The sequence below is a fragment of the Plectropomus leopardus genome, chromosome 7, assembly GCF_008729295.1.
Source record: "Plectropomus leopardus isolate mb chromosome 7, YSFRI_Pleo_2.0, whole genome shotgun sequence".
NCBI lineage: Eukaryota > Metazoa > Chordata > Actinopteri > Perciformes > Serranidae > Plectropomus > Plectropomus leopardus.
Genome location: NC_056469.1, coordinates 29185754 through 29209337, shown reverse-complemented (window position 1 = coordinate 29209337; position 23584 = coordinate 29185754). Strand labels below are relative to the sequence as shown.

Genomic DNA, 23584 nt, shown 5'->3' with positions numbered 1-23584 from the left:
CATGTTGTAACAAACAAATTTCAGTTCCCCAAGGACCAACACACATTCTGATCAGGTTTTTTTTTGTCAGGTATTAGCTCCGAGGTTGCAGTTATGTTAGATAAAGCATTGTCATTTTTTCTCTATTTCTGTGGTATGTTGTATCAGGCGTTTGTTCCTTGTTCAGTTCCAGAGCTGCTGCCTGTCAACACCGTCGACCATCAGCAGGTGAGAAAACTAAATATTTAAATTTTCTGTTTTTAAAAATGAACAAAAAAGTTCTCACAACACATAATATATGACAGTAAAAACATTTGACGATATCCGTCACTGCCTTTGTTTTAGATAACTTTTCAGGGAAGCGTATTTACTTACATCCTACATCTTGTAATTTGTACTTACTTATAATGTTAGTCTTAATATATAACCTCTGGTAAAGTGTGTCATGTGAAGAAGTAATGCACTGGCATTTTACATTTGGTGCAGTGACAGACGGATTTACCAAGATAAACTGAAGACGTGACCACACAGACGCTCTTTCCACCCCCTCTGTTCTTTCCATAAGTGGTCTTTCTCAATACTTGTGGGCTTATATCTTTAAATAGGTTCTGTCCCTATAGCGTTGCTGCAACCCCACACTGTCATGCCACCTCTCTGTGTCTGCGGCTCTTTCAGTATCTGGGGAAATGGTACTTTAAGGCAGCAGTCAGTCGCAGAGAGGCTGACATCCACAAGTTCAAAGCACTCGACAACATGTGGTTCACCATGGAGGAGCCGGCTAATGGCACACTGCTGCTGACCGGATATATGCGCATGTGAGCCAGCAGATACACATTCGCAAATACACACTACCTTACTGAGAGTAAATCCCAACATGAAAGTCTAAACAAGACAGTGTTTCTTAATACACATTACGAGGTCAAAGGACCATTCTCACAAACAAGTTTGAGATATAGCCAGAATATTAGAAAATATTTAAGGTCTGACCTGACATTTATGGCAATAACTGATCTGTTAAGCAGTGTTCGGGTGAATTACTACAAGGCAGCTGGTAATAAGTCAATACGGTAAAGTGTAAATGTTTATTAGGCCTTAATAATGAACTAATTTTTAGTTTGCTTTAATCAAAAATATCTATAATGTACACTTTATGTCACTATAAAAACTCATCAGCTCATTTTAACAATATGTTTAAGTCTGGATTGGCTCATAATTTATCCATTTACAATATCAAGTGGTGGAAGAACTACTCATATCCCTTACCAACATGAAAGTACAAAGTACCAATATATGAAAGTAAAGTACCAATATGTTAAAATATTCCATTATAATAAGAAGTCTTGCATTTAAAATTCTACATAAAGTGGAAACAGAAATGTTTTTGCTTTCATTATGAAATACACGCTGTTTGCACATTTAATGGTTACAGAAAAATAACACCATCAGCACTTTGGGAACAGATTTGTTCCCTATAAGCTCACTGTGCAGATCTGTCTTCTACCAATCTACTGGGAAAATAAAGGCTCCATTTACAGCACAGAGGAAGTGTGTCAATTACTGTGCAACCAAAACAGGAAGAGGATAGCGCCTTTGTTTTCCCCATTAGCTATTGGTAGCTATTCCCAGTCACAAAAGAGTATCAGTCTAACTTCTTTGCAGTTATTATCCTCAGCAGGGGAAATTGAATAACCAAAGTAACTGTGGAAGCTGTGGTAGTTGCTGTGTTCTGAGTTTATTCTAGTTAAAGGTCCAGTGTGTAGGGTTTAGGGGGATATATTGGCAGAAAATGAAAATTATTAATAATAATTATGTTTTCTTTAGAGTATAATTACCTGAAAATAAGAAACGTGTTTTTATTACCTCTGAACGAGCCATTTACATCTACATAGGGAAACAGCCTCATCCATGGAGTGCCCTGTTTCTACAGCAGCCAAGATTGGTCCATTCTCCATTTGTGTTTTCACGTCAGTCACCGTAGTTAGCAGCCCCTCCCCAAAAAGCTGCACCTGAAAAACAAAGATTTTTTTCTTTAAAGGTGAAACTGCTTCATTGAGTTTTACCAGTTTAAATCACCTAGTCTGTTTGTTTTGGAAAAAGAAGAGACCACTGCAGATAATTTGGCTCCCAATTAAAACCAATAAAAACATCTGGATCAGAAATAAGGTGAGCACACATTAAGTTACGGGAGAAAAAAGGTGCTCACACGATAGCAGGTGGAAGAGACCTCTGCTTTAGATTTAAAAAAAAAAAACACCTGCTGGAGGATGAACACTGAAGGAATTACTAAAACTATGAGTTAAAAATAAGTTGATCAATTAACTGTTACTAAAAAAGAAATATGCTTTACAAAAACTAAAACTAGTCGAATAATTGTCTGTTTTCACTTACATTAAAAGTGAGGGTATTTTCAGCTAAATATATATTAATGGATCAAAAGTAAGTACTCATTCTGCATATAATATATATATATATATATATATGCAATTTTAATCTGAAAAGAAACTAATGAATATACTTGTCAAAGTAAAGAGTACAATATTTCCCCTGAATTTTCGTGTAGTATGGAGGATACAGTAGCATAAAATGGAATCAATCAAGTAAAGTAAAAGAAACTCAAAATTGTATTTGAGCTTGAGCAAAGAAACTAAACACTTCCACCACTGATGACATCAAAGTCAACATTAGCTCTGTCCAAACCAGTCACATCGCAACCAATCTCGTTTTAATTATCTAGCCCATTTACATGAATGAAACTGCTTCACAGCGTGTTTAAAACAAAACAGAGCGATGAAAAAAACCCTGATCATAAACAGACACCAGAATCTAGGGAAGTGACGTCTCGAAAGTGTTAAAGGTGTAAAAATATATTTCAAAAATCAAATTATGCTTATCTTTTTGTGTTACTAGATGATGATATATAAAACGTATATGTGCTAAATGTGTTTTTACAACTATTCTTTTAGAGGAGATGGCTGCACAAAACAGACCTGGACGTATCACATACGTCCTGACAGGGATGATATGGAGCTGGAAGGTAACCACAGTCCATCTGCATTCACATGAGCTCGCAGAAGAGATGAACAGGTGCTGGTTTCTAGAGGACTTTTTTTTGGGCACTTTGCAGTTGGGAATTTTGTGTCAGTATTAAAATAAATGTAACAACTTCACCCCCAAAACATCACATGGATTCAGTAATTTTCCCAGACTTTTATTCTTAGCAGGGCAGGAAAACCCCGGAGTGTTTCCGTCAGAACATCTGTAACAGAAAAGCTCACTATTGAAATTACTTTTGGGTGGATTTTCAGCTTTAAAACTTCTGCACCTGAACAGATTTAATTCACGAGAAACACCACCTCCATAAATATACCAAAGCTGTCATGTGAAGAACTGGTAGTGTGAAAAAAAGCTCATTTTCTGAACAATGGCTGGACATAAATCTACAACTCTACAACAAGCCAAAGAATATTTCCAAAATGTACAGTTGTTATTGTTTTGGTAAACTACAATATAGCACACAGTGCAAAAAAATGGAATTTCAAATGATGTATTCAAACAGGACAAAGAGATATGTAAAGTACCTCAAGTTACAACAAAAGTTACAACAAGCTGTTTTCTGTTTCTAGTCTCTGTGTTGAACTGAACGACCCCGCCTCTAACTTTAAACAAACATGACAGCAGTATCAATCTTCTCTTCTAATTATTTTGCAAGAAAGCAAATTAGAAATTATTTGAATTCAAATCATTTCAAATTGTAGAGGGCTCGACTGCAAAATCAGATTTTTTGAAACGTTTGATTATGTTTTTACTCAATGTGTAGCTGCGAGAGAGAGAGAGTGATTTGTATTCGATACAAAGTGCTGCACAACAACGACAAACACAGGATTGATTTTAAAGGTTTTTTAAAGAATAAAACTGGTGTCATTTGGGGTATTTATTCATAGTCAGTGTATTACATGCAGTAGATGTTCGTCATCATGCCCCCAGTTTGGAGCAGCGGAAAGAAGTACTGACACAGAAGCTAAGTAATGTACTGCTGTGGATTTTTGCCACCTAAAAATAACCAATATAAATTTAAATGTTTGCGCCACTGAGACTATTTTAACTGCTTTACTTTGCCACAGATGGCAATTTCTGATGTGAAACTAAAGCCGTTATATCGCTCCATGGCTTCTCCACTGAGAAAAACAGTGGTTTAACTTTAAAACACATGACACAGGAGCTGCTGGTCTTATTGTGTCATTTTGGTGTTTTAAAGGGTCACACAATAACACAAACAAACTAACTGATCAAGACAACAGTAGACCAGCAGCTCCTGTGTACAGGGAACCAAAACTACTGTTTTTGTCAATGGAGTCTGGTGGCTTTGACTATAGAGCACAAATGGGAAACTGAGGCTTTCATCAGCTTCTCCCCTGGTAAGGGCTGTCTGACATATACACTTCTCAATGTAGCGTACACTCAAACTCTTACAGATCTTTTTAGTCGGGATAAATGCATTTTTAAGCTTCCCATGTTGACAGCAGTACACTGCTTAGCTTCTGTGTCAGTACTCCAGCCTGCTTCTCCAAACTGGGGACATGCTGACTGACATCTGCTGAATGTAAAACAATAGGCGGGTTTCCATTACAGATTTGCACAAAACCTTAGCGATATTTTCAAAAAGTCGATAAAACACAACTGCAAGGAGACTGTAGTTGTTCATCTGTTAATGATTAGCCTTGTAGCCTTTGGGAGTACATTGCAGTATGTTGACCTCGTTTTATGTCACTCTCTGATCACTTGTGACTGCCCTGCTGGTGTTTTTTTTGTTTGTTTTTGTTTTATGCAGGAAGGCTGCAGCGAAGGAACCTTCTCTGGAGCGGCAAGTGGGCCAACTGTCCCGAGTGCATAATTTTCCAGGAGGTAGAACCACCTCTTAAGGAGACAGACTCAGAGGACTCCCTCAACAGATACATGCTGTATGGTGAGCCATCTTTAAGGACTAGGTCACCCTGAATAATGCTCAAATAATGCAGCCCTCTCCCAAACTATTACCATCTACAGCAAAAGTTCAAAACAATTCGATAGTCCTGCATACCAAGTTAAGCCTTATTGACCCTGAGAGAGTACATTCGGGTGTTGCAGCAAGACAAGGATGTAACTAAATGCAGAAAAAAAAAATAAATAAAAGTAAATACAGGGTTCCCACACACTTTCATGGACAAAATTTTATAACTTTGCCATGACTTTTCAACGCATATTAGAGCTACGTTACGTCATCAGCCCACGAAAATAAATGTGCCAATATCTTACCTTACTTGGCAAGTTATTCATGGAGGATAACTGTAACAATTTCATTACATACAACAAAACTTCACAACTTTTCCAAAACTTTCCATGACCATGGGAATACTGTAAATAATAAATGATAGAAATAAATAGGCATAAAAATAGAAACATAGCAACAAAACTCTAAATTACAAGGCAAACAATACACATGCAGTACACACCCATGGAGGCCAGTTAAAATGTTACCTTGAGTACTCCTTTTTTTATGTCTGTTTTTTTTTTTATTTGAGTGCTGCTTGGACTGAGATGGAGGGAATTTGTGCATCATTGCATTGCACTGGCAAAGGGCCTAAAAATTGTGCGTTAACCCAAATGTTGTATTTCCATCACTAAGTTTGGGGGTTGATCAGAGCTGAAGCTGACAAATAACTATGACTTCTCAGGAGTAATTTGTCCAGGAAGTGACTACTTACTGTAAGCTTTTCAATTTAATAAAAAAGGATTAGAGGATTTGTCCAGAAAGGGGCTCTATTGGCTTGGCTTTGTTTGGCTACAAAGCATTTTGTTTAAAGCATTTAATTTTGGGTTGAACTATTTCTTTATTAACTCCTAGAAAGATTCTTTTAAACAAACAGTGGTGAAATATACTTGTTGTAAACAACTACTGGGGCCCACACATGAAATGTTCTTGTTTTTTGGCTCTACACATTAGGTCGCCAAAGTGGCGTTAACTCTGAGGCGGTGACATCATTTCTGAAAAACTTGGCTTGTCATAATGCGTTGGAAAGTGTCAGACTACCACAAGAGAAAGGTTTGTCATTTAGATAATTAAAGATAATAAAAGATGATGCTTCTGAATCTTAAAATGTTTCCTGAACCTAACAATCATATGTGCACTTACAGAGTTGTGCACCTAAATATCAACACTGAGGTAGGCATGAATATTACACCTTACCTCAATTGCTATTTTAATGATTTTTCATACTTGGTCTGTCCCTGCTCATTAAAAATTCCATGCTTAATTTCTTACAGGATGTTGCTGGAGCTATTTGATGTCCTGGATGATAATAAGATTATTTCATGTTTTCACTGTGTAACAACAAATAAAGCAAAAATACAAACATTCCTTTCATGGTATGTCCTTCATGAAATGTGGTGAAATTACATCATAAACATGGTTGTTTGCCTCTGCACATCAAATCACATACAGTTTCTATCCATGTCTGTGAAAACAGGGATGTTTCACACACATCTTCCCCCCAGCAGCATAAAAAATCTCTACAGTCAGCACAGTTTTCAGGGAGACACTCGTGATTAGTGTCACCTATTCAGTATCTGAACAAATGTCTTCCCTTCTGTTCCTGAGTTGTGACATTGAGTAATGGCCACAAAAATGTTTTGGCAGAGCATTAAGATGTCACAGTCAAGTTGACCTTTGACCTTTTAGATATAAAATGTCATCACCCCATCATTTTGTGTTATTAGACATTTATGTGAAATTTTGTCATAAATAGCAAATTAATTCTTGAGTAATGGCCAAAACCTGTTTTATCACATCGCAGTGACCTTGACCTTTGACCTTGGAATACCAAATTTTAATCAGTGCATTCTTAAGTCCAAGTGGACAAGGAAGGAGCAGACAGACAACCCAAAAACATAACGGCTCCCGCCACGGCTATCACAAAAAAAAGTATTTTGTGGTGCCAAAAACATAATGTTTTGATGAAAAATGAGGCCAGTCATGATGTTGTTCTGATTGCTCATCCACCTGTTAGTTTTATCACTTTCAATGAAAATAACTACATGCAATGTTGTTTGAGCTGAGAAAAAAACACCTTTGTGAGAAAGGATACACCCACAACCACCCAGCAAAAACCCTGGGGAATTCCCATGATGCCACTGAACAGAAATACCTGTGCACGTAACTTCAGTAAGGCAGCACAGATTCTGTACTGTTACTACAATCAGTACACACTCAGATTGATTCACTAGTTTGAACACAAATACAGAGATAAATATTGATCCTGTTAAAGTCACATACAGTGTCAGTTTTATATAAATAGATTACTTTTGTACCTATTTCATTTATACACAGTTCAACTATCTTTTGTTATCAACACCCAGTTTCTAGTTGGTTTTCCTTAGAAAGATTTCTCTCCTGCACAGAAAGTGATCAGCATTATGTTTAAAAAAAGAAACAACAGCAGATTACTCAGAATAATAACTAAGATGAGTGTCAACACTGTTGTTGTTATGACAACAGCCAATATACACCTTCACCCTCCTTTGAGCTTCACCTTTCAAAACACAGCATGATTGTAAAATCATGTTCTGCTTCTGCAACATGGGCACGACACATCCCAACTGTACGTCATACGGTATCTTCATGCATGTATTTAGTAAACAAAGGACAGTCACCTAGTAACACATTTCTGACACCAGCCAAAGTGCTGGAAATGCTTAGGGATATGAAAACCTAATGAAGCGTGGAAAACAGAAGTTGACTTCCTCTCATCAACTTTCTCAGGCTGGTTTTCTTTTACTGGTCTTTGCTTGGTTACCTTGTTAACCAATGTACCATCTGATCCTTAGTCACAACCAGTGTTGGGGTCATTAAGGTAAGCAGTTATACTACTTTTTACATTACTTTTGCTTTACTCTGCAACATCGCCTGAAACATATTGTTATGTCATTGCAAGTTACGAAATGGGATATCACTGGTGTAGGAGAGAGAGAGGGGTAGAGAGAGGTGAAGCAAGAAAGAGAGGGTGACGACGGTCATTTTACGACACCCACCATACTACAAAAAACACTTTTCCTGTTAAAAAAAACATTCACAACTTGTATAGCTTTCTATGAAAAACAGTTTTAATTCTGATTGGTGGACCCTTACATACTAAAGGAAAATATACTTAAGAAATAGACATTTGTATACCATGGCGCTGTATCATGGTAAATGAATTATATGATAATGTAACGTGACTAATAATTTTAGAGCAGTGACATGTTGCATTGCTGCATTAAAGACAAATGTAATGTGATTGCAGTGTAACACATTACACCCAACACTGGTCACAACTCACTACATCGCCACTGGACTGTGTACTCGTGGGAGTGTTCAGATAGTAATGACACCACTATGTAAAAATATAAATGAAAATAAAAATAAAATGGCTCTTGTGAGCTATATATTACATTATACAAAGTCACTGTTGTTTTTACAGATGCACGCATTAACTGAATGAAGGTGCATCAATGTGTACACAGCATTTTACGACTGCAGCTGGCTGAGGTGGAGCTTTAACTACTTATTAACTACTTAATTTAACTACTTTTTAAGTCGTGTTGAGGCCTGACAGCACTTGTTACTGTTACTGTCACCCTATCATCATCATCATCATCATCATCATCATCATCAATACTACAAGTACAACATACTGTATATAGAACAATATATACTGTGACAATATATACTGCCTTTGTCATTGTCATCATGATTAGCACTACAAGTACAATATGTATTGTTACTGTCACCCTATCATCATCATCATCATCATCATCATCATGGTGATTATCAATACTACAAGTACAAGTACAGTATGTATAGTACAATATCTACCGTGACAATATATACTGTCACTGTCATTGTTATTATGATTAGTACTACAAGTACAATATGTACTGTTAATGTGACCCTATCATCATCATAAGCACCATCATCAATGTCATCATCACTACTACAAGTACATTATGTACTGTGAATGTCACCCTTTCATCATCATCATCATCATCATCATCATCATCATCTACCTCAAGTACAATAAGTGCTCTGGGGCTAAATGGTGACATAATATCGTTGCTTGGTAGAGTTGAACTTGATTTGATGACTTAAGACCAAAAACTTAAAAGGAACTTGGGTTTCTCAATACTGAGTCTCAAGACAAACTCTTCTCCAAATCTGACCACAGTGACCTTTTGATTTTTTTTTTTTTGTCAAATCTTAATAGTATCAAAGCTTAGTTTAACTCCATTCGCTTTCACTGACCTATCACACCTGACCTGGTTGGAAATTACTATATGTTGATAGGCACGAAAAGAAGAACTCATCCTCATGTTGTCATCAAACAATTTATTATGACAGGTAAGATGTACAGGAGACAACAGTGAACTGTTTGTTCTCTTTTTTGTTTTGAGTGGGGACAGCACCCAACAGCCCAGGACCGCCCCACATGTCTGTCATGTTGCGGGTGTGCGGGTGTGTGTGTGTGTGTGCTCGACAGAGATAAGACAGGAGAGAGTTGATGACATTTACATAATCCCAGAGAACAGACACTGGTTAGTTGGGGATGTCCCATGGAGCATGAAACCAAAAACTGTAATGTGAAATGGAAATTGACCCTCTCACTCTCTGGCTCGCTATGTTTTCAAAACCCAACTTTCACTACTGTTTTCATACCACAATTTCTCATCCTGATGTCTACAACTATATTTAAAATACTGTAACTTAGTTCCCCTTACCATCAGCCCATTCCACACTGGGAACAAAACAGCATTTCAGCAATAAAGCCTCCTCTTACTGTAATGCTGGTTACTCTTAAACTGTTAAGCATTACGACTGCTTTCAGGATGTGGGTAAAATTAAAAGCAGGGCAGCTTCTTTAGGTGATACTTTAATTTTACACAATAGGTTTACAAATTTTCAATCTCAAAATAATTATGGTAAGATGCCCATATGTCCATTTAAAAAGGCTGGTGTAGATGTGTGTGTATCTGTCTGCAGCTAATCTCGTCATCTACTCGACCAATCAGCCAAATATTTTGAGCACACATTTATGACTGTATACTCAAAGAGCTCCCCTGGTTGCTATGATTCACAACATTTATTATAGTTTTGTATTTTCATTAGTTTTTATTTTATTTTATTTTTAGATCTGGTTCTCAGTTCAGTTTAGCTTCAGTTCGTTTCCAGAGTAGGTTTACTCATTTTAGTTTTCTATTTATTGTTAAAAATGTTTAATAATATAGTTTTTATTAGCTTTATCTGTTTTAAGGGAAAAAAACAATATGAGGTGTATTTATCTGGAAAAATATTTAAGAAGTTCAGAAGATGTACTACAACAGAAACACGACACTTTGTGAAGGAAAGTGACTCAGTCAAGTAAACTTCCCAGTTTCAGTATGTATTTGCATCACAGCCTCCTTGTGCTTGTTGTATTGACAAATTTGACCAAACTAACTAAAACTAAGGACATTTCCTGTGTATTTTTATTTTACTCAAGTTAGTTTTGTGAGTTGGTTAGTTTTCTTTCTTTTTTTTCAAAATTCTAGTTTGGGGGTTTTCAGTTGACTAAATGTTTGCCTTTCTTGAATTCTTACTTCAACATGGACGTATGTGCAAGTACAAAGTTTTCTACACAAACTTTTTCATACCAAATAAGATTAAATCAAATGTATGAAGTTTGATGAAATGTGTGCAGTTTGTCCTACTCAGTAAGTAGGCAGGGATGTGGCTGAATTTCACTTTAATGTGACTTAAAATAAACTCAAGTTTAGCTGTTTGTATACCAAGTCCTTCATTGAAAAAATATGTGGCACGTGGCATATTTTTAGTAATACTGTCATCACAGTTTTTTGCTCCAATTAAGATAAAACCCCCAAGGACCTTTAGACTAACTTCATGCACTTTACCCAAGGAAACAACTCTCAGATGTATCTAAACATCTACATTTAGGTTATGTTTCAGTACTTGAAGCTGAAATTTACTGTATAGACAGAATGAGGCAGGAGAATGTAAGGGATCTCATTATGTGCAGCATCACAGCATGTTAAGAAAAAGTCCCTGTCATAGTTGTTTAGGTGGTAAACCTTTGACATTGACCTATAAACATGGGAAATCACAAACCACCTACAACAAACATTAATGTGTCAGTGGGGAGCTGAACCACAGACATGTTTCTTTATGTGCCACTAAAACAGTTTAGTATCTTATTCACCATATTTAAATTCCTTTTTAAAAATATCTTACTTTCTCATTTGAGGGGAATTAAAAGTATCAATTTGTTTTTGCATCAAAGTTATACTATACGAAACTGCTATCTGGTTTCATTAATCCGATAAAAGTTTCACACTAGTTGTTATGTGGTGCTTCAGTTTCGCCAGGCATGCAATACACTTTGCCATCAACAAGTGGAGCCACCTACACCACAGCCTCCCTCCTCCTCTCAGTTCAACCACAACTCTCTCTACAGAGGGAAAAACTATCTCTCATCTTCACTACAGGGCCCATGTAAAAGGGAGAGCCCTGTCAACCTGACATATCTCTCAGAGAGAAGCAGCAGATGATTCTGGACCCTGAGAGTGCAGCACACACTGGGTGAGTCAAGATTTGATGAGTAAATCTAGTTCAAAATGTTGTTTTACATGTCTCTGAGAATACTAGACTTAATGATGAGTTCATTCAGCAATCTGTGGAAAACATTATCACTGCTGCATAAGATGGTGAATTCCCAATTTATGCTAATATGTGTGGACAGATGAGGATACACATTTTTTTTCTTTTTTTTTTACTTCTGTTTTAAGTATTTCTGCAATATTTTTCGACAGGTTCATAATAAAAATAGGAAAATACTTCATGTTTTGTAGTATTTGAAATTTGGGGTTCTGAACAGCAACATCAAATTTCCCCCATTTCTGCAGTGATTAGTCAAAAGTCAGAGCCTGTCATATCAGTGCAAAAGAAAAAACAGATATAAAAAGAGTTATTGGGATATTGTTTGGATGTATTTACTAAGTAATTAGTGCTTAACTGTTATGGGACACTCAGTACAAATGAGGATGTGACGTAGAATGTCAAACTTGACATATTCAGTAACCTCGGTACAGAAAAAATGCTGCTGTCCACAGATGTATGACATTCAAATGATAACTGGTTTAGCAGTTTTTTTTTCCACTGCAGATCCCAGAGACATGTTGATCAGAATTTCTGATTCAGATTTTCTCTGACATTTCATCAGAAATTAGCAAAATAATAATAAGAATATAAAATTAATTAATACTGTAATTAAGTTATACTGTCAACATATTGACAATAGTATTTTTGTCCGTTTTTAATAATGATTTCGGATTAACTTTAAACTTGTCCTTTCACTGTCTAATCCTGTCATGCTAAAAGTGTGACGCCCACTGCTTATTATGAACTATATGGAATGTAAAGCAGAGCAACATGTTCAGACTAGCACGCAAGTTACGCTCCTGGAAATAACCTGCAGACCGTCCTAACATTTGGAGTTTGATTGATAGCCACTAAAAAACAATACTGGGTCTGTGGTATGTCAGCAGTCTCTGATGACTTTCAGTTTCTTTCATTACAAATAAAAAATCAAACCACAAGTTATGGATTTACATGACACTCTGTGCAGGACCCAAAAACCCCCGACCTCTACTGAGGTTAAATCATACAGAAGTGGCAGCATGTTGGCTACGAGCTGACGCTACATGTAACCATAATGCAATTTGTGCAACACAGCTAAACTGATTCACACGGCTCTGTTGCAGTCTACTTTAGTTAAACTTATTCAGTCAAATCCTTACATAAAAAGCTGATTTTGGTGGTTAAACAGCAAAATCCAACTGAGTTTTATATTTAAGGTTTTGACCGTTATTCCTCAGTCATGCTAACATGTTATTTAGCAAAAAGAGATAAAATGCGTCAGCTACTCTGTGATTCATTAGGAAAGGAAACTGTGAGACAGGTTTTCCTCAACTTTCCTGTTCACTTCCCAACTGTCCTACCACTTATGCTTCTTGCTGTAACAGCAACGGGGTAAAATAAGTAATCAGATAATTTACTTAAAGGAATACTTCACCTGCAAAATGACCATTTGTTTATTGATCACTCACCTCATGTTACCTTAAGTTACTACAGTGAATGAAGAATCCAAAAACAGAGAAAAGTCTTCATGAACTGAGGTCAAAGGGGTCGGCATATAGCAACAGCAAAACTATATCAAAACATCAATTTACAAACTCTAACACAACACATGCAGTATGATCAAGGTTTGGTCGTTTGGTCGGTACTTCCCAAACACATGAATGTTTGCTTATTATGAGGTAAAACATGTCAGTGCAGTATCATGCCAACCGTGTTAGGCGCTATTCACAGGTGGAAGTGTTTTAAACAATAAGGGGGTTTTGTTTTGTTTTGGTTTGTTTTTAACAAAAATGCCTGTGCCTGGGAGGTACTGAGCATACGACTGGATAAATGAGACTTGGGTTATACTGCATGAATTATGGGAAAGTTTGTAAATGGATCTTTTGATAAAGTTTTGCTATTGTTCAACATGGTCCCCACCGCCTTCAATTCATAAAGAACTTTTTCCGTTTTTTAATTGTCCTATCACTGTGGAGCCATGCAAGAAAAGCAAAGTTGTTTTCAAAAATTTAACGTACCCCCCCGTCCCCCCCCCACTCAAATGTGACGACACACACACACACACGCATTGAATAATTGATTAAAATAAAATTGCCATTTTGCAGGTGGAGTGATCTATTAAGTGAAAGTACTGTTTATCAAGTACTACAATGGAAAAATGCTTATTTACAAGTTCAAGTCCAGCATTCAGAATCATGCAAAGTATCATCAGCAAAATATACTTTGAGTATCAAAAAAATCTTAAAGAGTAAAATTGCCTCTCTGAGTAATTTTTCACTGTGTATTACATTGTAAGATTTTGAATACAAACACTTTAATGTGTGAGCGGTATTTTACTTTTGTAGCTGCTCAAGATGGAGCTTGTTTTAACTAATTTTTATAAAGTTAGCTCGTTTAGTTTGGTGGGGGTTAACCTAGAGGTCAGACCCCTTCCAACGGGTCACAAGATAAATCAAGGGTCAAAAAACACAGAGAAGAAAAGAAAAATAAAGTTCAGAAACACACATTTGATTTCCTTTTGTCTTTACTCTTTGCTATTTTTTTATGAAACATCTGATAAATCTATGTCTTTTAGCCCTCAAATTGTTATTCAAATTGAACCTTCTAAAAAGATGTGAGGGAAAATGTCTCTTTGGTGTTACTGCAAACGACTCATAGACATGCCTTTTTGTAAGGGGTCACAAAAAAAAAAGAAAAAAAAGGTCACGGGCTGGTATTACATTAAGCCTTCAGTGCAATCTCCTCAAATATATGGCAAAACTAATGTGTGTGTGTGTGTGTGTGTGTGTGTGTGTGTGTTTGACAGAATGGAGAGTCAGTCGAGGTGCTCTCATAAGTACCTGCTGCTGCAGGTGTGGTGTGGGATCCTCACTGTGGCCATGGTGGTTGTGGCTGCACTTGTCCTCTCGATCAAACCAAAATCAACTGAGGTCAGCACATCTGTCACAGGAGAAGAGAAAATGTACATTTAGATTCAAGAGTCACCCATTAGCACTTAATGTTTTTCTCATGCAGCTGACACAGGAATGAACATGTCGTTTTGTAGATGAATGCCATTGCAGTTGAAGTCATGTGTGCTTGAAAAATTCCATTTGTGTAATTCTCATGATGTCACATTAAAACTATGCAATGTAATGCATATGCAGTGTAAATCATACTGAAACCGTGTTACGTGCAAAAAGTTGCTTTTTAATGTGTTGGGTTTTTTTTTTTTTTTGCTTTCCAAAAATCCTTTAGTTTTAATTGCTGTCTTTATTTTAGCAAGATTTGTTTCTATAAATTCAGTTTGTTGCCTTAAATTAAGTCCAGATCTGAGCTTTGTTTTAAATAGGGATACTCGTAGGTATCTCAACGTAGTACATACCAACTGTCCATGTTATTATGTCCACTTAAAGCTGTCGTTGATACCTTTTACCATAAATAAATTTCACTGTCATTCCATCCCCACAGCACTGAAGGAGACAGACGATCTGTGAAATATATCAAATTCTCTGCTTTCTATATCACCTTGTAGCACTTTTAATGGCATCAACACACATGAACGAAAACAGCTGTCAATCACTGCTCATGAACTGCGGCCAGACTGACAAACTAAGCGGCGCTGATCAAGTATGAATCAAGATTCTGTTACTGCATCGCCTATTTCTCACCTCAAATGTTTTCACAAACCTGTTTTAGTGTACTGTTTAGCTGTAAAATGAAAAAATTGAGTCGGTCTAGTGGCCGATGTCATTTTACAGCTAAACAGTACACTACAATATGTTTCTGGAAACATTTGAGGTACTGTAGTAACAGAATCTTGATTCATATTTGATCAGTGTACAAGCAGTGACTGACATAACTGACAGTTGCATTAGAGACTCGTTCAGTGCGCTGCGGTCTGATTCTAGCAAATAGTTTCAGAAGCAGTGGAAAGAGGAGGAGGACAATGTTTTTTTTCTCAGGTCATCAGTCTCATGTACTTCTTTTAGCATATAGTAACAGCTTCAGGAAATGTGACAAGTTATTTTCATAAAAGGTACCAGCTGTAGCTTTGACAGGTGGATACATTTACAGAACACGTGCAATATAATGCAATTCAAAACAAAAAAAACTACAAACTATCAACTCAAAAAGATGTTTTTAGCACAAAATAAGTAGCTCTGGCTTTAGTCATTTAAATATATTCCAAAAAAATAAAAGGATTCCTTTACTGTCTCAGAAGATTCTCTTTTAAAGTATATTATTAAAGTTGATGTTGAAGGAAAAAAAGATTTTTTGGGGGACAGTTTTGACTGAACACAAATTTCACTTGCTTAGTTGTCAGTGAGACACAAAAGTAAAAAGGATGATAAAGATGCTTAATTATGTTTTTTTTTCTTTTCTAGGACAAAATCTCTACACTGAAGACAGATACTGTCAATCCAACATTACCACCAGGTATGTTGATAAGATGTCAAATTTTACTGTTTGCCTCAAACAATGCCTTTTAAAGTAACCTTATATTATTGCACAAATTAAAATTAAAAATGTTTGTATTTAATAAAAGTGAAAACACGCCACATTTACAAGAATGAAGTTAATTCAAAACTTTTCTTTTGCAGTCAACACTGTTGCTGCTCCCTTAAGGTCAATAGGTAAGTTTCATTTCTACAGGGATCCCCCTCATTTTTACCAGTGAATTTTCAAATAAATTCCCCAAATATTTTACCCCATACCATCACTTTAAGTAGTTTAAAATGGGTATGCCCAGATACAGCCATACATTATTAAACACAAACTTTCCAGGCGTTTGCAGATAAGCAGCTGACTTATTAGACACTCCTGCTGGCGACTAGCTGCCAGTACTGATGCCAATACATCAAACCAGCTCATATGGGTACGTCACAAAACGCCACGGCCATGCACACCCCTTTTGGGGTATAGAAAACAAAAAAAAATCCCACTGTAATCCACCAGTCTGCGACTTTCTGAAACAGAGATGTAAAACAGATGGTTTATCTTCAACTAACAACTTTATATACTTTGTTCTAACTTTCAGGCTAATTTTGACGTTTATATTAATATGCAGCTTCTTAAAATATAAATGAGGATACTTGCTGCAGCTGTATTTTGTAGCAGCGATGGAAATGGCAAAAACATAAACAAAACAATCTGAGCTTCAGATGGACCATATTCATAATAAATACTCCACAATAATAAATAAACAAACCCAGATTAATCAGTCAGTTAGTAGGCTACGTGTGTGACATAATCACATGCAGCGAGCAGCAGCAAACTCACTATCCAACATCAACATATACTGACGAAAACTGATATTCACATCAACAGCTGCAGGAATGTAGCCTAAATTAGTGGAAAAAACTTGTTTAATCCACCACACAACAGCTTTCGGCATATTTCTGTTTCTTTCCTGATGAGATATCGCAATTCTTTTCCCCAAAAGGGGGCGCTGCTTTGGTAATGACACAATGCCAGTTTGGACTGTGCATCACATATTACTAAATTTTCTAATAGTGATACATTTTAAATAAGTAATACAAGAACATATTAACATTAGACATGTTTGGGTATTTTTATGAACATATTTTTAATGATTTGCCAAAACAATGTACATTCAAAGCTTTTTCAAAATATCCTTTTATTCCAAAACATTTACAGGCCTGGAAAGCATTTTTTCATGACTGTGAGAACTGTGTGAAACTTGAAGAAATGACAAAATGAAACTGAAAAAATCAAAAAGCCCAATGTACTGTGGACATTCCAGTTAGTGTATCAAGAAATAACCTCTAACTTCTGTTGCTTTTCAGGATCCTCTCTCTCATACATCCAGCTGTATAAGCGTAAGTTTACTTCCTCTTCTAGACAATATTTAGATTAATTTTATCGCTTCTTCTTGTGTGGTTAGTTCACATGTTGATGATTATGAGTATCTTTAGATGTTTCTAAGTTATTACTTTTCCTGTCTGTGGTTGTATTTTTTATGAGCTTAAGAGCAAACCTAAAATGTTTTTGGTGACGTACGTTGTACTTTCAAATTCTCAATTCCCCATCTTGTATTTTTTTTTTGTTTGTTTGTTTCTATGAAAAACTGGTCCAGCATAAAAAAGGAGATGTCAACTTCCAATGACAGAGGAGACATTTTAAGCTAATGTAAAGTTTTGCTATCAGTGCCTACAACTTCAAAGAGCGAATTCTTCTTTCTAGTTGTGTAATTTTACACACACTTTCATTGGTAATACAGAGAAAACTGCACGGTTAAAAGAGACAGGGATGCCAATTTCTTGCCAAAATAAGTCTCAACTAACCAAAATACAACATGTGTTTTAAGAACAATGCCCGACTCTCAAACTACCGCCACGCTTGACACCCACATATGGTGGGTGTAGCGAGTACAGACATGCTATATGGGAGCTGCTGACAGTCATTCTGAGAAACGTGGGAAGACTTTAAGTGAAGCACATGATGACAGGGCAGATTGAGGGGAAGTGGCTGCAAGAGAGAGTAAATAACAACAAAGTAACCCCCATGTCAGTTCTTCAAGTGATATGCTAACTGAGAATTTCCAAATGACTCAGACACAGATCTCAGTGGGTCTCTAAAAAGCATTTTATAAATTAGCTTGATAGTAGCCATGTTTTCCTACTTCTTGTATACATTAGCGCACATTATTCTGCCAAAGCTAGAAGTGTTTGTTCTTCTGGTTTTGTCATAGTTTTTTCTCACTCTCACTAAAACTCAGAGCAACATCAGTTTTATTGTGCTGCTTTCAGATGCAATTCGCAAGTATTAAAACCTTTGAGCAAAATAGTTTGATTTATTATTTAAAAAAACATGGAGGGCAGGGCAATGAGATACTTGGGGATAAATGCTCCACAAAATGCAAGAAATTTGTGTATTTACAAAATTATTTTTAAAAAGCTAGAGAAAAATGTCTGCGGAATACAGATAAAAGCTAGGAAGAAAACTTTTTATAATGATTATAATTACATGTTTAAAAATTATGTTACAGAACTTTTATTAATCATTTTAAGCACTGTTTTACATCATTTCCATGTTTGCTTGTTTTTATTTTTCATTTTTTGGTTCATTTATTTTTTCCATTGCTAATTGCGGGTTAGAATGGGTGAGGCTTAGTTGGAAAAAGGTGATGTTTGTATTTGCACAATTGTTTGTACAAGGGGTGTGCATGTCATGACACTCAAACAATAACCATGACATGACACACGTCATAAAATTGGAGTCTTTATTAGTGTTTATGACGGTTACACTATATACTATCATTACATCGTCTCCTGCCACAAACTGACCATTCTTTAGAGCGACACTGGAATATACCGTTGTTATTCTATGGGGTTTTTTTGTGTGTGTTTTTTTTTTTATCATATTCACACAACATATTGAATACCCTGGAGAGAGAAACTGCTGACTACTGGGCTCCAAAATATTTGCAGCATGTACAGCTTGTATTTTGGGCAAAAATACAACAACAACAACAACCACAACAAAACAAATTACTTGTTCCTCCTCGTATAGTTCCAACATATTCCTGGCATGTACATTTTGAACTCTGGGCAAAACAACAAAAACAAAAACAGGATTTCTTGCTCTCCCTCAAACTTTAAAACATCTTTATGATAAGTCTAAATTGTACCACTGTAGTTGAGGTCAAGTAAATATTCATGAAATCCATAATGGGCCATTATAATCGTCCAATGACAACTAATATCAAAACCAACCACACATGTCAGTTTTATATAAGGTTAACACATAAAGCTAAACTGTTACTTTTAAGGTATAGTTGGTAACTTTTATATAAAAACATTTTATTATCAGCTGAAATGTTTACAATATCCAGACAGCACGAAATGAGTCAGTTTATCTGTGACAAAAAATATCACACTCTGCCTACTCAATTACCCTGTGGCATTTCAGATGTCCGTACTGCTCGTGAAGGGAAAAACCAAGTGGAGCTGAGGAGTCTCTCATGCAGCTGTAAATCACTAATTGTGAACTGTCAAAATTAGGCAGCGCTGATCAAATATCAATCAAGATTCTGTTACTGCATTGCTTCTCATATCTAATATTTTCAGAAGCATATTTTAGTGCAATGTTTGGCTGTAAAAATGAGAATATTTGCGACCTGGACACCATGTTCGATACAGGTAGCACCGACCACCAACCAGACTGACTTTCTCATTTTACAACTAAACAGTACACTAAAACAATGTTTATTGAAACATTTGAGGTGAGCAATAGGAAAGTAAATCAATGACAGAATCTTAACTCATATTTGATCAGAGCTTTTACAAGTTACTTTCACAAAAGTTACCAACTGTAGCTTTAAAGTCCCCCTAAAACAGAAGTTAAAGCATCTTTAGCTTCTGTGCAGTGTTGTATTTCCCAGAGAGAACAAATATTTGAGTTCTGTAAAGTTACAAGAGGGATTTGAATCAAATCCTTAGCTAAAAAAGGGGGGGGGCTTAAGAGTTTTGCATTTCAGAGCTACATGGAGTCTGGCGCTGAGCATACAGTCTGCTCCGCACATGCCTCCCTCACTGCTAGATTAGGAGGAGGATGATTGAGAGATAAGTGAATTAGACCTCCACCACACTGTTTTGGAAATGAAAACAAAGGTTTTGCCCATCGTTATCCAGACATCTCTTACTCTCTCAATATTGCTGTGTTATCTACTACAACCATCAAACATTGATATGCAGGGTTTCCCACGCATTTCTTAATTTTTGGCGGCCCACTATGGTTAAAACAGCAACTGCTACAAATAGATTTTCTATTTTTGGAGCTGGACCATTCATTAGAGGCACTATTTGAATATATAAAGCCTACTGTTTAGTTATTTATAGAACCACACTGTGCACAGTCCGAGGTAGACATACAGGCTTTTCATGTTTCCAGCCTCATGCATTTTGTTCCTCCCACCACATTGCCTTTTTCATCTGTGAAGTGGGTTCCTAAAACCTCAACAAGCATGACACCGAGCTGTAATGTGGGTGCAGGCGAATTATAGGCATAATTACAGCCCACGGCATTATCAGACAGTTTGTCAGGGATGTTTAGTCTGCCAAATGGAAGGAAATAAGACATTAATTGAAAGATTAACCTTGTTTACCTGATGTCTTCATTCAATGTAAGGTGTTTCAAGAGCCTTTGTGGACAATTTAGGCAAGAGGCATGTCATCACTGTTTAAAGTTTCAAAGGTGAGGTGAAAATGTTATAGCCTGAGCAACTAAAAGATGTCCAAATCTCTTACACAGCTTCAAAGAATCACAATTGGAAAAACTCAGAAAGCAAATGTGACCCCTGCTCCCTCGTCCTGCATGACAACTCCATCCACTGCATGAGGAGTGGACTCTTCTTCGTCTACGCCCAGGTCACCTTCAGCGAATTCCCAAACACAAATTTATCCAAATCTGTGATTTTCAAAAGAAATGCCACATATGGTAGAAGTATGAAGAGACTGGTTGAGGGGACCTTCCCGAACACAACCCAAGGCTCAGTGTGGGTGGCCAAGATCATCAGCCTCACAGAGGGAGACAGTGTCAGCTTAGATATCTCAGGTGGTTTTCTAACAGACAGCAAGTTGACATTCTGGGGTGCCTTTCAGCTTCAATAACACTGAAGGTTGCCAGGATTTGTTACCATACAAGAGTTGGGGTTGGACTGGTATGTTATTAGTAGGCTTCAATACTAATATGTTTTAACAAAAGTTGTTAATCACATGTATTTTATTACAATATTTTATTCTATAATAAAAATAATACTTAAAATCCATTCATCAGCTATCAACAATTGTTGGATCATATTTTTTTGCGGGGAAGTAAATTATGTAATGTCATGTTTTTGATTGATTTTGACAAATGGTCTATTTTTGGAGTTAGACTGATCATTAGGAGTGCAGTTGTGATATATATATACTGTTCTGTTATTCATGGCACCACACTTGCAGCGTAGAGCTTACTCTGGGCACAGATGGAGCAGCAGAAGGTCAGATGCAATAAAAGTGAAACTTTATCTTTTACTGTGCTAGGTCTAAAAGTTTGCTTCTGCAGCAGCTGCTCCTTTCATCCATCGATCTGATCAGCTCTGATCAAGTCAACTGATCAGTTATCCAGCCCAAAACTAATCAAAAACTTCACAAACTGCTTTTGTGGAAAAAATGACTCATGAAGAGTGCCACCTGCATTCACAGACCAGCAAAATCCTCAGTTACCCTAACACACTGATACCAATTCTGCGGGTAACACAGTGTTTTCATGTTGATCAATCTGTCACTTATTTATTTGATTCATCTTTTAGTTGTTTGGTCAATAAAATCTTTGAAAAAAAATTAATCAGTGTCTGCCAAAGCCCAAAATAACATCCTCAAATGCCTTGTTTTGTCCACAACCCAAAGATAATTAGTCTATTGTCATAGAGAAGGGGGAAAAAACAGCAAATATACAAATTTAAGATGCTGAAATCAGACTTTTTCATGAAAAAAATACTCAAACCAATTTTTTGATTATCAAATTAGTTGGCAATTAATTTAATAGCTGACAACTAATTGATTAATCCTTTCAGCTCTATACAAAACACTACAATCAGGCAGGGTTAGGAATACCTTTTACATAAAAGGTCACGTATTCACACCCTGGTGATCTTTGACAAAATTGTACTGACAAAACAACACACTTTATCAGTCCAACCCTGACAAAGTCTCTACATTTAAGCATGCCAGCTGGTTCTGACTCTTAAAATTGTGTGGCCCTTGACTGTAAGAGTTTAAGCTAACTGCATTTTAAATTAATGCAAACTTTGACTGTGTGGGGCATGAATATCTTTATTTTCACTGCTATTTTCTTGTGTAATTTATGAAACGGGATATTATATTGCTGTGGTTTGATTTTAAGGAGAGGGTAGACATGGAAGAGTAATTAAAATTGTAATATTTGAGAGTCACTGAGTCAATTCAGTGACTTCTTTTTGCACTGTGAGCTACCAGCTGACCACAAGGTGGTGCCATTTTCCTCCACATAGGAGGTGACATGAATGACTGCGCAACTGCGTATTAAATCTGTCACCATCTTTTCACAGATCACATAAAACAGCCTGATAGTACAGTGGAGTCATCACCCATTTCCATTCATTTAAAACTAAACACAAACCACAAAGACATTCCACTGATGCCTGAAAAACCACAAGAGTATTGTTTAAAAAAAAAATTACACAAAATGCAGTGTTACTCATCTTACTGCCCCAAGGTTAACTCTGTACACTCATAAAGAGTATGTGACACTGCACAGCTTTAATTAGAGTGTTACACTGAGCAGGCAGGAGTAACAGGAAGCCACATATTTGGTGCAACATCAGTCACACGGCTTCCCCTTAACAACACATCCTCAGACATATTTACACTCCACATGCCCTCTGATCAGACAAGGCAGTTTGGTTCCTCTCATGCAATGAGAGCTGATAATTTACTTAATGTTGAGAGCATAAAACCAATCATAGATACAGTTAATGTGGATTAGTATGGATGACCTTAGCACTGCGGTCTTCAACTATAAACTAATTAAGCTGCTAATGTCTGTGCACCAAATGAACCGAAGCAATTAGTGCATGTTCATTTGTGGATTTTAACCATCCTGATTGTGATTCATTTGCTGAACTGAGTAAAGGGCCGCCCACACCAAGAACAATAACTATGATAACTATAAAAAGATTTAAAAATCATTCCAACTCAGGTGGATGATGGAGTCCACACTACAACTACAACAACAACGAAAATGAAAAATGCTAACAGCCAATCAGAATCTGTGTTGTTTAGACATCACATCCAACATAGATCCTAACATCTAATTTGTACAACAAAATGTGTGGGGTTTTTGTCGTTGAAAGAGTTCTGAAGCTGTGGACTATTTTACTGT

At 36.5% G+C, this 23584-nt stretch overlaps 1 protein-coding gene across 1 annotated transcript; it reads left to right on the top strand.

The window, feature by feature from the left end:
• Positions 1-38: 38 nt before the first annotated feature.
• Positions 39-6373, top strand: apom (apolipoprotein M). The gene is made up of 7 exons (XM_042490275.1): positions 39-207; positions 655-794; positions 2943-3013; positions 4808-4942; positions 5960-6058; positions 6151-6178; positions 6280-6373. Exons 1-6 carry the CDS (start codon positions 94-96, stop codon positions 6162-6164), a joined length of 573 nt encoding a protein of 190 aa, XP_042346209.1. The 5' UTR covers positions 39-93; the 3' UTR covers positions 6165-6178; positions 6280-6373.
• The last annotated feature ends 17211 nt before the right edge of the window (positions 6374-23584 follow it).

Coding starts and splice junctions, on each gene's coding strand:
- apom (XM_042490275.1), top strand. CDS start 94: ATGTTAGATAAAGCATTGTCATTTTTTCTCTATTTCTGTGGTATGTTG. Junction 795..2,942: donor CTGACCGGATATATGCGCAT/GTGAGCCAGCAG, acceptor CTATTCTTTTAG/AGGAGATGGCTGCACAAAAC. Junction 3,014..4,807: donor GGATGATATGGAGCTGGAAG/GTAACCACAGTC, acceptor TGTTTTATGCAG/GAAGGCTGCAGCGAAGGAAC.